The 15,565-nt window shown below is 31.1% G+C and overlaps 1 protein-coding gene across 3 annotated transcripts in view; it reads right to left on the bottom strand.

Moving 5' to 3' along the window:
* Window positions 1-15,565, bottom strand: part of Atf6 (bZIP_ATF6 domain-containing protein ATf6) — a 112,521-nt gene that overhangs the window by 76,787 nt on the left and 20,169 nt on the right. For all 3 annotated transcript variants that reach the window (XM_075370157.1, XM_075370158.1, XM_075370155.1), the window contains exons 2-3: window positions 10,188-10,249; window positions 8,931-9,054 (exon numbers count right to left, since the gene is read on the bottom strand). In XM_075370157.1, the coding sequence (XP_075226272.1) occupies window positions 8,931-9,054; window positions 10,188-10,247 (184 nt within the window). In that variant the 5' untranslated portion in view covers window positions 10,248-10,249. The remainder of the gene's footprint in view (window positions 1-8,930; window positions 9,055-10,187; window positions 10,250-15,565) is intronic.

The following is a 15,565-nucleotide window of genomic DNA, read 5'->3' as shown; positions in this document are numbered from 1 at the left end:
CTTCAGCATTTATGTTGTTACCCAAGCAAGATCTCTTGGCTCCGTTTCCTTCACACTTGCCTACTTTTTCCTCTACTGTTTTTACTGTGGCATTTTTTATTCTCATTGAGGTCTTCTGTAAAGCTAGTTTTTCTCCCGCTGCTACCTCATCCAACAATTCCTTCATCTTTTCTAAGTTCCATACTTCTCTGGTCACGGCATTTAGGTACACTTTTATTTCACTCATGTATGCTGAAATGTTTTCCTGAAATGCATTCATTTTACGTGGAATATCATTATGAGGTTTGATAAAAAAAAATACACGTAATATTTGTTTTTCTTAAAAATTTTTAATCGTTCATCAATATTGATTTTGTCTCCTTCAAATTACTCCTTTTCAGTATAATACATTTGTGCCAGTGCTTTTCCAAATCTTCAAAGCACCTCTGGAACACAATTTCCACTATGGCATTTAGCTCCTTCAGCGATTCTGTCTTTTTCTCTTCAAAGCTGGCAAAATGTCATCTTTCATGGTTCTTTTCAGCTTGGGAAATAAGAAAAAAATCACAGGGGTCCATGTCCAACGAATATGGAGGCTGAAACATCATAATGGTGTTGTTTCTGGCCAAAAATTTGTGAACAAGCAATGAAGTGTGAGCAAGTGCATTATTGTGGTGCAATTGCCAAAAAATTATTTTGCCACAAATCCGAGCGTTTTCTTCAAATTTTTTCACGCAAACAACATATAACTTCCAGATATTAATCCTTACTGACTTAGTGACTCAGCGACTGTCCATAATCATTTTCTTCACTCTTTCAACATTGTCATCAGATGTTGATGTGCTGTGTCATCTACGGAACTCATCTTCAACGTCTTCACGAACCTCGTAGAAATGTTTGTATCTCTCGTAAATGCTTGTTTTATTCAAGGAAGAATCACCAAAAGCAACATTCAACATTTCCAATGCGGTACTGCACTTTAATCCATTTTTAAAGCAAAATTTAATGCAAATTCTTTGTTCCATTTTCTTACAAGTTAAAAATCGCTGAACATACCAAAATATGTGTAACAGGCAACAGTAAACTAAGCATTCAAGATGTAAAGATAGGTTAGGGACAAGTGTACCAACACAACAAAAAAAAATTGTTACAACTGGATTTATACAGCCGGGAAAAGTTAAAAATTTTACATATTTTTTTATCAATGCTCATATTGGGTATAAAATTTCAAAAATGTTGAATTCCTTTTAAATTTTTCTCCATACTTATCTTTTATGCAACCTCAGAGAACAATTATCTCCATCAGATATGACATATCACTTGTTTAAAATTTTACACGTTTTGTAATTTTGTTTTAATCAAATGTTTACCAAGTTAACACATGTAAAAAAATATCTTTGTGAAAAAAATAAAAGTTCTGTGAATGTTTAAATTTAGCAAACATTTTAATCAATGTTAAGACAGATTTATCTAAAAAGTTCTTCGTTTTGACCATTCATTCAAGTAAACAGATTAATCAATTACGGATCACAATAACAATTAACATGCTTCTGAGATTTCTATGAAATAATGAGAAGATAGTCGCCATAACGCATAACAAAATCCAATTTTACACAAATTATTATTATTAATACATTATTACCAACTATTTTATTAATTCACTCAAGGTAAATAAAAAAAATTATACGCAATATTGTTCTTACGCAATCAAAAATATATCAGTTACTGAAATTTATTTATTAACACAGATAAAATAAGTTTATAAAAATGAAACAAATTGTTAATAACTTTTAAGATAAAAACAAAGTAAACAGTGATAAAAAGACTAAACAAATAAATAAACAAACTGAAATGTGAAACTGAAAAAAGTAATTACTAGTTATATTGGATAGCATTTTCTTCAACAATTAATAAAAATGATTTTGTTTTTTTATAAGATAAAATCATTTACAATGTATAGTAAATAATGTATTACTCATTTATTAAAAATTATCAACTCCAACCACTAATTAACTGCTACATTTCATAACTAAAACAATTTTTCACTTCCTCAACAGCCTTCTAAGCATGTAATGATTGTACATTATTTGTAATGATTTACATTATTTACAAAATAATGTAAATCAAAACCATAATTACAAAATACAACTATTTAATATTTATGTTAATTTAAAACATATTTATTCCCATCATTTTCTTACATTAAATAGCATTATTATTAAATTTTCTAATTTGGAATTTATAAATAAAATTCTTAATTCAATCTTTTATTTTTATTAATTTTCGTAATAACAAAAATGTTCTTAATTTATCTTTTATTATTATTTAAGATAAAACATAATAGCTCAGACTACTTAAGCATATTTAAAAGGAAGTAAGCAATCCAGTAATGAATTTTTCATTTGATACATTTTTATGCTTTCTGGCAATTTGCATTTGATAAGTTCTAGCGATCGAGCATGATTTTTATAAGGGATGTGAAGTTTAATGTAAATAAAACCTGCAAGATCACAGAGGAATGTGGCTTTTTATTATTCAAACAGAGATTTATAACATAATAATTTCAAAAGTGTTTGTTACAAAGGATAAAATATTTTGGTCCAATCAAGACATTCATTAAGTAGTGGAATCAGATATATTTAACAATAAAAGATGTGGGCATAATTTTAGATGAAAAACTGACTTTTATGCCTTGCTTGTAAGCGCTAGTGAAATTTATATAGAAGAGTTAGGATAGGAAATTGGAACTGAATTAACTTCTTTATCCTATAGACGTTATGGTTTTTACAAACAAGCAGTGCAATTCAGTGTATTCTTATAAGCCGATACAATACATTTTATTAGTTACAGAAAATTTTTAATTTAAGAACAAATGTTAATAGTATCACTCCATTACCCGAAGTGAACGACAATAAAAAATATAAAACATTACGAAAGTGATGCAGATGAATCAACAACAATGCACTTAATGGAAATATTGGACGTGGTTTTCTACAGGTTACAATCAACAAATAAACAGAGTATTTCTAAATTAGTTGTACAAAAGTAGTCTTTAATAATGTAAGAAGTAAACAATTACAAAATTGTTAAATCATTGAATACAGTATATCTTCAAGCTACATTCCTGCCTAACACCATTAGTTCCAGAAGTTCTCAATAGGTGACTTGGCATGAATGAGTAATTCCATCAGTGATAATGGAATATATACCAGTGCAGAGCGTGCTCATTGTTGTTTATTGTTTTATGAATCCAAATTGACTACTACATTCAGAGATAATTCATGACTAAATATCGCAAGCAACCACCTCAAAGACAGTCTGTTATTGCACCGTACAATCGTTTCACTGAAACAGGTTGAGTATCACTTAGGATACCAAGTCAGGATAGATATTCAGTTTCTGAAGCGGTAACCGAACAAGCATAGCAGACATTTACTCGCAGTCCAGGTAAATCAAACGGACGTGCCAGCTTAGAATTAAATATTCCTAGGATTACAATATGGAGGGTTTTGCATAATCGGCTGTCATTTAAACCCTACAAATTACAACTGATAAGAGTTATGAGTGAAGGTGATAAATAAAAACAAACTGAGTTTTGTGTAAACATGTTAAAGAAAATTGAGACTTTTAAAACCAACCAAAGTTGGTTCCAGTTCATCTTAATAAAATTGTCTTCAGTGGTGAAGCTACCTTCCATACCGGCGGTAAAGTGGATCGATATAATGTTTGGATATGGAGTGAGCAGAATCCAACTCACACAATTAAACATGTACGGGACTCACCTACGGTAAATATTTTTTGTGCTGTAAGCTATCACAAAATTTACAGTTTTTTCTTTTTTGCCAAGTCAACTGTAACTGGCACATCATGCCTGGACATAGATTATTTAAACGCCACAATTACAATAGGATAAAAGTAGAGAATTCATTTTCCAGCAAGATGGTGTGCCACTACATTATCACTGCACAGTTGTCACATATCTTAATAGCCAAGTGCTGACTTGAACTGGACAAGGTGGAACAATTTCCTGGCCACTACGATCGCCTGATTTGACTCTAATGGACTTCGTACGGGATTACATTAAAGACAGAGTATTTCTTCCTCTGCTTCCAGGAAATGTCAACAAGATACAGCACCGGATAACTCAAAAAGCTGCCACCACAGATCATGACACGCTTCATATGATTTGGCAGGAAAATGATTACTGACGGGGATTATCTGCCGTGTTGCAGAAGGTAGCTGTATTGAATACTTGTTGAAAATTGTAAGATATACTATATTCAGTTTTCTATTAAGCATTTCAGTAAATTACTTACTTTTTTCAGTATTATAGGTTACTTTTGTATAACTAATTTAGAAATACTCCGTACTTATCAGAAATAGATAGAAGAATTACTTGAAGTAGAGCATCTGGTGTGTAAGCTTAATGAAAAATCCCTGAACGAGAAAGACAACAAATTAAATAAACCAATTTATCACAGTCCCACTTGATCGTACATGAAACAGTAATATTTAGAGAAGTACCTCATAACTTTCTAATTAAAAAATAATTATTTTTAGAATTCAAAAAAATCTATTAAAACTGTTAAATATGGGGGAAAATAGTCATGTTTCACTAAATTTAATACTGGCATTTTCAAGTTTGTAAATAAATGAAACTATTTTATAAGTAGCAAAGCCTTAACAAAGAATGCAGGCAATAAGCATAATAATAAAACATAAATAAGGGCAAATATTTACAGCGAAATTAAAGTATTTCAAAATAAATTATTAACAGTTATTAAAAAGCTTAAGTCCACCTAATCGGCAATTAATTTTGACTTCTCAAGATCTTTCAGTCCTTAAACCATCATCAGGAGATTAAAATATCATAAAATAAAATTAAAGAATTAAAATATTAAGCAGTCATGACTGATTGCTAGTTATCAGTACACCGATTGAAATGTACAATATAATCTGGTAGAATAAAATCATCAGGAACCATGCTGTATAGGTTATTTCAAAATAACTCGTCACACAGAGGGCAAATATTAAAATGAATTAATATAAAGAAATTAAATTAATTCCAAACAGACTGCAGACATGCAAAATTATATACTCTTATAAATACTCTTTTAATTGACAACATATTCTATTCTCTATTCACCATTCTTAGCTTCATTCTTTTATCATTTGTTGACATGTTTTGGAACCACTCCATTGTCAAAACTTATTGTACTCCTAGCTAGTCAAAGAGTATTATAATATTATAATTATTGTACTAAAGTGCAATAAGTATTATAATATTATAATTATTGTACTCTAGAAGTTTTGACAATGGAGTGGTTGCGAAACACATCAACAAGTGGTAAAAGAATAAGCAGTACTCAACAAACAATAGTGATCTTAGCAGAAAACAAAATAATAATATTATTATCATAATAACAACAATATTCTATTCAATTTAATCAATTTCATATAAAGCTGCATGCAAGCATTAATTTTTATTTTTATTTTTCTCCTATTGCTTCTTCAGGATTAGTCAATAAAATTTTTAAAAGTAAACCACTCTAAGGAAAAAATTTGTGATAGTAAATTACAAGAAAATGTATAAAAAAAACTGGAATAAATGAATTACTTTACCATTTTTTTATGTTTACTACCATTGAACATATTCAAAATAAAGTTCTCCCAGTACGAACATAACCTATTCTGTTTGTAAAAATAATGGAAAAAGATCATATAAAAATATGTCCTAAAATACTTCATTTCCAAGTTACAGCTAGTGAAAGATTTCACTTGGATTTTGGCTACCCTGGTGAAATGAAGTCGTACCAAAATTTTTAGGGCAATAAATAGCCAGCAGAATTGGTGATTTCTTATGGTTTCTAACCTGAACAATCAACTAAAATAGGTCCCAGAACCAAATATGCAGTACATTTTGTAAGATAAATTGAATAAAACAAGGAAAAGTTACAAAAATTTGAAAATTATTTTAAGAACACATTACATTTGTCAGAAAAATATTAATTTAATGTAAAAAAAACCAAATTCCTTTTTTGATAATAGAAAAATTTGTAAAAACAAAATTTACTGTAAGAAAATTAAAAAACTGGATATTACATAACAACTGTAAAATAAAGAAATATAAATAAATAAAAATTACTTGGATGATAGTTTTTTTTATTGATGAAATAAATACAACAAATTATTTGAAAAATTTTTAATTCACAGTTGGCAATAAATTAACAATTGATCAAGAATGCGGATTACTGTAGCGTTTAAATTATTCTGTAAGATACATTAAGTATATTGGGACTGTGAACTCTGCTGTCATTAGTGAAGATTTTCTGTGACTTATAGTTTGAACATAACCGGTTTGCTGTTGAAGTAATGCCACACTTATTTACATAAAATAAATAAATAAATTTTCCGAACTTCGAGATTCCCGATCTGAAAACAGTTGGTGCGACTTTTCACAATCTTTGGGAAACAGGTTCATTATCTAGTATTCGTACCAGCTACAAACGATCTTTCCATCACGATGCTGCTATTGATGAAATTATTATCGATGCAGTTCAGCGCATTCCAGGCGTCAGTACATGTCTTTCTAACCGGATCACAGTTTCATATTCGAGTTAGGAGGACACTTGAACAAAATAAGTTTTATCCTTATCATAAACAACCAGCAACATCTCGCCCAGTAGATGGTCCGCTTTGCCGGGAGTTCTGCAACTGGTGGAATACAAATCGACAACTCTACAAGTATGTTTTGTTTACCGACGAGATAAATTTCACTCAAGATGGAGTCAACAACTTATACAATGAGCATACATGGGCAGAAGTAAATCCTCATGAAACGACGGAAAGCAGTTTTCAATATTTATTTAGCATCAATGTATGCTGAGGTCTACTTGCACTTTCTTCAAGAAAAACTGCCGTAGCTGCTTGAAGATGTTCCTCTAGCACTGAGACGCAAAGTATAATTCCAGTACGATGGCGCGCCTCCCCACTTTTCTTGTGCTGTTTCTACACACTTAATCATCATTTCCCTGAGAAATGGATCGATCGTGGAGGTCCACATTCCTGGCCACCAAGATCGCCTGATCTAACATCTTTAGATTTTTGCGTCTAGGAATGAATGAAGAATATTGTATACAAAATACATTTTCGTAATTAATTATCCGCATTATGGATGCGGCGTACCAACTTAAGGACTAAAAACAGTATAGAAGCATGCCGAGAGATGTGTTGAACTTGGTAGGCTCATTTTTTCATTAATTATAAACTGGTATGTATAATACACTTTGGTCTAGTGTACTGTTCTAAATAAAATTCAAATTTTTCTAACTTGTCTTTGTTTTATTCAATTTATCTTACTCCATTTTTTTCACAATTAAATTCTCCACAAGTTTTGTTTAAAAGCTTTATGTATTTATTACCCACAGAACAAAGTTACTGTATGCCAAAAATAAAAAACAAGGTTTTCTAGCCCAATTTATTGGTTTTCACCCGAGATTTCTCAAAAACTACTGAAGATACGGTTCTGTGACCTATTTTATACGATTTTTCAGGTCAGAACCCAAAAATAATCACTAAATCTACCCCTTAATTAACGTCCTAAAAATATCAGTAAGACCTCCCTAACCGGGGTAGCTGAAATCCAAGCGAAATCTTTCACTAGTCGTAACTTACAAATGAAGCATTTAAGTACATAAGTTCACATAATTTTTTTTGTTATTTTCACAAGTAGAATAGTTTATGAAAGTCCCCAGAGAACATCGTGATACACCTATATAATCATGATAAGAAAAGCAGAAATTATTAATGAGTATAGCACCAGTAAGCAATGGTAAAAGAAGTTCAAGAAACTCCTGCATAACAGAAACGAAAAATTACTAAAAATGCTAACATAAAGTAGTATTTGGAGACTCAACAAAATTACCTTCTGAATTACAGTTGCAGCTTAGAAGAAATGTTGTACAAGTTATGAATAATTGTGAAAAGTAGGAAAACACAATGCTGTACTACTTCCCCGTTAGATAAAATACATATGCATATTTTAACAATATTGAAGAAAGTATGTAACAAAGTGATCTCCAAGAATACCTTCTTCATCAATGTGAATATAAAAGGACTATCAAGAAAGAACTTTATGTTTAAAATACACAAGGAATAACAATGCCATCTTAATGCAACAACACTGTGAGACTCTGTACACATCTAGAAGTAGTAGATGTGCTGTTAACTGTTTAATAACAAACATTTAAAATGTGTGCTATAATTGAGAATCTTGCCGCTGCAAAGTATGATCACTTGTAAGATGCTAAGCAATTAAAATCCATCAAAAAATTAACAAGGTTACAGTGAGGAAATAAGGAGTGAGCTTGTGCGAGAGGTTTTGTTATGTTTAGAAACAAGCAGAGCGTGATAAAAAGAGAAGTGGCCAGCCGACTGTTGAGAATGGTGAATCGGTAAGATCGATGTTATCTTTTTGAAATAAAAGGTGATTCACAGTTTCAGAGCATTCTGATTTGATTCTTTACATCTGTCACAGAAGTGTTAATGAACTGATTACAAAAACATAAATTTTCTACATTTATAGGTTCCTAAACCTCCTTCACAATACAGACATGATGGACAAGACTGGCCCTGTCTTACTTAAAACAAAATGTGGTTAAAATTTTTCAATATTTTATTAATCTTGATACACTTATACTTGATATGCATTTATGGAAAATTTAGAAAGGTACCTAATTACATAATTTCAAATTTAATTAATTCCAATCTTTTATCGATTTTATTAAGCAGTGTTACATTGAAATTACTTCCTCTATTTATGTTTTTTTTATTTTAAACTCTATGAATGTGCGCACACGCTCTCTCTCTCTCGCTCTCTCTCTCTCTCTCTCTCTCACACACACACACACACACACACACACACACACACACAATAAGCTTTTTTCCCTTACCAGAATCAGTGATTCCATCAAATGTATCGTTAGTCCACACATCAAGATTGTCAAGCAATGCTGAGGATTCCATAAAATTATCATTTTCTTTAAAGTGCTGACTTTCCTCCAACAACATAGGTATCTGAAAATAACATCCGTAAATTATGCAAAACAGTATGTATGATGCAAATTATGGCAATAAGCAAACAACAACAATGTAGAGTCACTACATTTCCATCCAGTGCAGTGGTATAATCTATGATCTATTTAACAACTTATAAACTCAATAATCAAATTGTATCCAACATTATTACGGTGATGTTAAAAATACAATGGTATGAGTGATGCTATGCTTTGTGTTTTATTCTTGCAGCAGTTATACAGAATTTTGTCTATTACAACTGAAATAAAAATTCATTGGAAAGAGTGCACAATAAGATACAAACATAATACTTCTCCACTATTTCATTAAATTAAACTAAGAAGAAATGAAATTCATCACTTCAGTGATAAAAGAAAATTTCTACAATACCTGAAACAACTCAGGGGGATTAGCTTCCTGGAAATTAAAAAGTGTAAAATTCGGATAAAATATCAATGGCAAAAGCCATATTAAACTGGTTTCCATAGAACACTTAGTGCACAAAAAAAAAATAGATGCAGTTTCAACATGCAACATGCAACATGCAACATGTTGATGCCGTTTGCTAATAACCGAAAAACAAAAAAAATCGTATAATTTACACTACACCTCACGTAACATTAATTTCATGAGAACTCTTCAAGATAGATCTCGGCAACCTATCATGAAACTAATGGGTGTTCATATGATATAAATATAAGAAAAAATAAAATCCTAAAAAAAAGTATTATTATGTGCACGTACATCAGGTGCCATAACCTAAACGGTGATAGGTGATCAGACACAACACACAAGTCACTCAAGAAAGCCGTATCTATAGAAAGTGAAAAGGTTTACACATCAGCACGCCAAGCCCACCAAAATAGCGATATTCAGCAGTAAAAGCGACATCTTCAATCGGTTCATCAAAGGGACTAATAGCATTACTATCAAAGAAATCGGCTCTCATTAGCATCTCATGAGATTTATATCATTCACAATCATAAGCAAGATTGAGACAGAGAGTAAAAGAAGCAAATTAATGACAAAACAACACATTACATAAACTGTCTCTGCTTGTGAGGAAAATAAAATTAAAAGAAACCAATAAATTATTCAGTAATTACACTTTAAAAAAATAATATTATCATTACCTCAAGATCATTAGAAAGTTCATGCAGAAAATCTTCTGAAGGTGAAATATCGCAATCCATATCTGTAAAAATAAATAAATTCCACTTTATAGGATTAACTAATGAAATACCATTAAAGAAAGATCTGAATAAATAACTGTAAAAATTTAGTAAGATAATATTGAATGATGTAATCAAATAACATTGACGATCAATCAATAAGCAAAGAAGAGCAAAAGAAACTCAAATGTGAATAAGTGTACAAATAAATAGTTTAGATGGACTTTTCTATTCATATCTAGCACTTCTTTCTTTTTCCTGTTTAGCCTCCGGTAATTACCTTTCAGATAATATTTCAGAGGGTGAATGAGGATGATATGTATGAGTGTAAATGAAGTGTAGTCTTGTACAGTCTCAGTTCAACCATTCCCGAGATGTGTGGTTAATTGAAACCCAACCACCAAAAAACACCGATATCCACAATCTAGTATTCAAATCCATGTAAAAATAACTGACTTTACTAGGACTTGAATGCTGGAACTCTCGACTTCCAAATCAGCTGATTTGGGAAGATGTGTTCACCAGATATGAACCCAGTTGGTACATATCTAGCACTGTCATAACTCTATGTTAACCATCTCCCATTAACAACTAAACAGCAATATTACAAACACTAAATAACTTCTTGTTTTAAATACTTAACACTATGTGCAGTTATGCATCATTTCCACAAGACAAATGAGTAAATTATATTTAAAAAGTGGATCCCTGGTGGTACTAGGGACCAGATGTCAGGAGGCTAAACAAGGCGGCGTAGAAAATTTGTAGATGGTTTTGTTTCTATTTTTATTTTTAATCTAAATACACACAAAAAATTACACAATGTAATTAAAATAAGCAAAACTTTTAATATAAAAATCTACTAATGCTTATTACACTGAATAACAAATCCAGAAAATAACAGTTGAGCAGCAAATTACAGAATTCAAATTCAAGATAGCACATACCAACAATAACATAAATTGCATTCACCAGGGCTATATCTAGTACACAATATTTTTGCTGATCAATTTAAAAATTAATATTTCACTTCATAACAAAACTAATAAATCACAGGTTTATTTATTTTTCTCCCTAATCACTATTGTTTTTTTTTTTCATTTTACATAAAAGTACTCTTCAAAATATTTTTTACTACAATTTGAGCTGTTTGAAAAACAGAAAAAAATTCTAAAAATATGCCCTATTAACAACTGCTTTATACCCTTTTTTCATCTTTACTAACCGCTTGTCTCACTGTTCTGTCCAATTTCAGAAAAATAAACAGATAAAAAAAAAATTATATGTTTGTTTTGATAAGCAGAATAAATAATTAAGTAAAACCATTTTTTACAATAAGTATGAATTAATGTTAGAAAACAAAAAGTTGCTGCAAAGTCCTTTTCCATGATATAAGATACAGGTTGGTACGTCATCAAGTGATTAGGCATAATATCTGAAGATTAATAAAATTAGCTGCTTTTATTTGCTCAAAAATGTGGTTTGTAAGAAGCTGATATTATTTTCAGGTGAGAATTTTGATTTGTGCAATATAAAGTTAAAACGGCAGACTCGGGTAACTACTAAATAGAAGCTTGCTGCTAGTTTATAGATATGCGAGTATACAAATATAAATGAAAACTTACGAGAGATTTGTTCAGCACTTAGGTAAGGGAGCTAAAACAGCAGTAACACTTTGTAAGCGGGGAAAAAAGGTATTTTCAACTGGGCAAGTCCTCAATTTGAAACGATCTGGACATCCTTTCATTAAATTAAATAGCTCTGACATTGTTGAGGATTCCTGTTTTAAATAATATATAATCGTGCAGTTGTAGTTCTACACATACATCACCTCATCTTAAATTTTCACCTTTTCATTTATCTTCTTTCTCAGCGGGCTTTGGCAACAATCACAGAGTCTGTATTAAGAATAACTTTAGGGGAATAACATATCCTTAGTATTTGTCTAGTATGGTGACGCCAAATTTCCTTGTGGACCTAAGCGGCTTTGTTCTCTGTTAAATGTTTATAGAAAAAAATCCAAACCTGAAGCTGAGGTTTTCATATAGTCAATCTTCAGATCCTTCCTCTTATATATATAGCATCACAGCTATAAAGTATGATGTGAGCTGCTGCAGGACCATGGTTTAAATTCAATTAAATGAGTTATCAATTTTAATTTAATCAATTATCAGACTTAATTGATTTACTTAGATAATTAGGGTTCAATTAAAGTATCTTTCACAAGAATAGTCAGTTTGACACTAAGCAAAGGAAATAATACATAAAGGTAATAATACATTTTGTAAAACTTTGGGCCTGTTTTTTACTCAAGGTTTATTATTTGAAGACAAATTTGAATTTTTAATTTAAGTTTCAAAAGCGATTGAAAATACTGTTAAACAAACACAGAATTTTCTTTGAATACAATAAAAATTAAAAGAAAACTTCAAAAGAAAATGTAAGGTAAAGGAATTCAATATCTTTGCATTATATCAAAATCAGTTCAATTTATATGGGTTAATCTTCTACTATAAACACACACTAGGCGCGAATAGTAGTCTAAAAATAAGAGTAGAATTATCGTGAACGCGGTTGTAACTATTCTTCAAACGGTTTTAAAGAACGACTTAAAACACCCAATAGTATATTTTTTCCCTTCCATGACAAGGAATACACCTAAGTAAAAATTTCGCCGTCACATTAACACAATACCACAAAAAGGCAAAAAATCGTCGTTTCGCATAAGCGAAATTTAACACCTTTATTAAACGTATTTTTTTTAAGAGACAAAAAAATTTACAAAATCAATTAAAACAAGGTTATTTATGGCAGTATAGCACGAACGATTCATTTCTCAAAACCGTCAAGCAAAAATCAAAAAGGATGGAGTCAATGACCTTCCGATGTGCAACAGTGTAGGACGGTTGTAGTACACAACTCGCCGATCAGTTTAACAAACCAAACCTAATATCTTTTTGCAGCTGTACTCTAAACCCGTATACGCATTTACATCGCCATTAAAAAAATAATGATTCCAGGTGTATCGTTCCTTTGAGCAGACAGGGTTCATCATCTCAATAAAAGTGTAAAACTTTCATTAAATAAACACATTTATATCTATACATTTTTAAACGTAAATATTTCAATCGTTACAAAAAATAACGGTGAGCTTATAACGACTGTAATATAACGATTTATAACAAACTTTCAAAAGCGGAGACGATTTTCAAACTTTTTTTTAATGTACGTTCAAGCCTTATTCTTCACTAAACGGACTGAATTAGAAGATTCTTTTTTATTTTGTACAAGTTCATCCGACGGCCTTGCACGAAGTTCTAACAGATAACAAAAATAAAAAATGTTTTTAAACGAAAAATTATTACGTATTTTATAAAAATTAAGAAATTTAGTCACAAACTTCGGGTTTAAATACCCTTAAAAACTATTTTTTTTTTTTTTTTTTTTTCAGTTTTTAATAGAGTTTAAATGTATTTTAATTTATTTTTCAAGACTATCACAGTCTGGAAAATGAAAGAATGCGGTTGAACTTAAAACAGTAATAATTTATCAATAACCGCGTAAAAGTAACATATACCGAACGAAAGCTTGTTCCTTTCTATTCAGTTTATAAATAACTTATCCAAACAGGTATATAAACCGCGTTTACATAGTCGAGAAAATGATTTTTGCGGCACTTTTCGTGTACACTATTTCCAGCCTCTAGAACAACTAATAAATAACGTTTACGGTCGAATGTGCGGTTATTTATGATAAAATACGGACCTCTAACTCGACCGAGTCGAGACAACCTTCTTCAAAGGTAGTTCATCAAGTTTCAGGTCGCATCGTAGAATATTCTGGCGACGGCGGACCTCTAAAAATAAAACTGCTATCTCGATGAACGGTCCAGTTAGAAGTCGATATTATAAAATATATTATGTAAACCGAAAATTCCACAAAAAGATTTCGTCTAAGTTCCAGAGGCCGAAAAAACAACACTGTGAAACTTGAGTTTCTCGCGGAGAATATAAACGTCGCGTTTATCGTCATTTGAATAATTTCTTTATAAATTAACGTAAAAAAGAACACAAGTTTGAATCGAAATGCACATCTAATCCTTTTTACGACGACTTATTGTGAAATTATTGCAGTTTTATTGCCTTCGTTCGTTTCCGAGACAGTAATTTTAATTAATCTTAAATCTCCAAACAAAAAGGTTTGAATATAAAAGGCCCAAAGATAACATTAGGCGATAACAACGATTGTATTACACATGTTTTATGTGTTTTTTGTGGTGTTTAGGATGAACACTACAAATAGTGGTGTTCATCCTAAAATAGTGTTCATGTGGATGAACACTATCAGGTTGAAGATGAAATTAGAAAAGTCGATACTGTATAAGTAAAGAAGAAAAGCTAGCAGTAACTTTCAGGTTAAAGTTAATTTTTTACAACATAATATTTTTACAATGCAGTTTATTTTTCGTAAAATTACAATTATCAGTTAATTTTAAATATTAAGAATGGACAACACTGAATCCTCGTCTTTTTAATACAACGGTCTATCTGGTGTCGATGGTGCTCTCGACGTGGCCGATGACGACGACAGGGTCCTGTTAACAGGGGATGGAATCGATGGAAGTACTACCGCACGAATTAGGATTCTGATTGCTGTACGTCTGAATAAGTTGCACGAATTGAATTTAAAAGAAAAGCTTGTAACTTGGTTCCATCTTTTTTATACGTAGCAACTGTACATCAAACATTTCGTCCGAGTTCATACAGCCAACTGTGGAAGAGCGGAAAGCAATCGGTGATCAATACGAAGAAAGTGGGGTTAGGGAATGAATATATTTAAATATAAAAAGTTTTTTCTATCGTGTTAATAGCTGAAGTTGATTCGAACCGTTATTTCCGATATATTGATGTAGGATTCTTTTGGCCACGCAGACTGAAATATATTGAAAATAACTGGGCTAGGTAAAAACGTTTACCAACAGACTTTCAACTTGCCACAGTCTGTAAGTTGTTAGCAAGTGGAAATTTAATTTATACAATCAAAAAACTTTATTTATACAGGTTTTAGTCCCTTATCCAAAGAATAGTAGGAACTTTATAAACGAATTCGATATTCTACTTAATAAGAAAGTTATAGGGATATTTTGGTTTTTTCAAAAAAGTCCCCCCCCCCCCATTTCGACTCATAGTCCGATTTTGCATTTAATGAACTTGACCGAGATTTTGGTTATATTTTATTTATCAATTTGAAAGTGATTGGCGCAAAATTAAGGCAGTTATCGTGTCCACAAGTCACTTTTGAACTGATATTGGATGTGGGGTCTGAGGGATGTGAAACGC

This window comes from Lycorma delicatula, chromosome 7, assembly GCF_047948215.1.
Source record: "Lycorma delicatula isolate Av1 chromosome 7, ASM4794821v1, whole genome shotgun sequence".
Lineage (NCBI taxonomy): Eukaryota > Metazoa > Arthropoda > Insecta > Hemiptera > Fulgoridae > Lycorma > Lycorma delicatula.
This window is presented reverse-complemented; position numbering and strand designations above follow the sequence as displayed.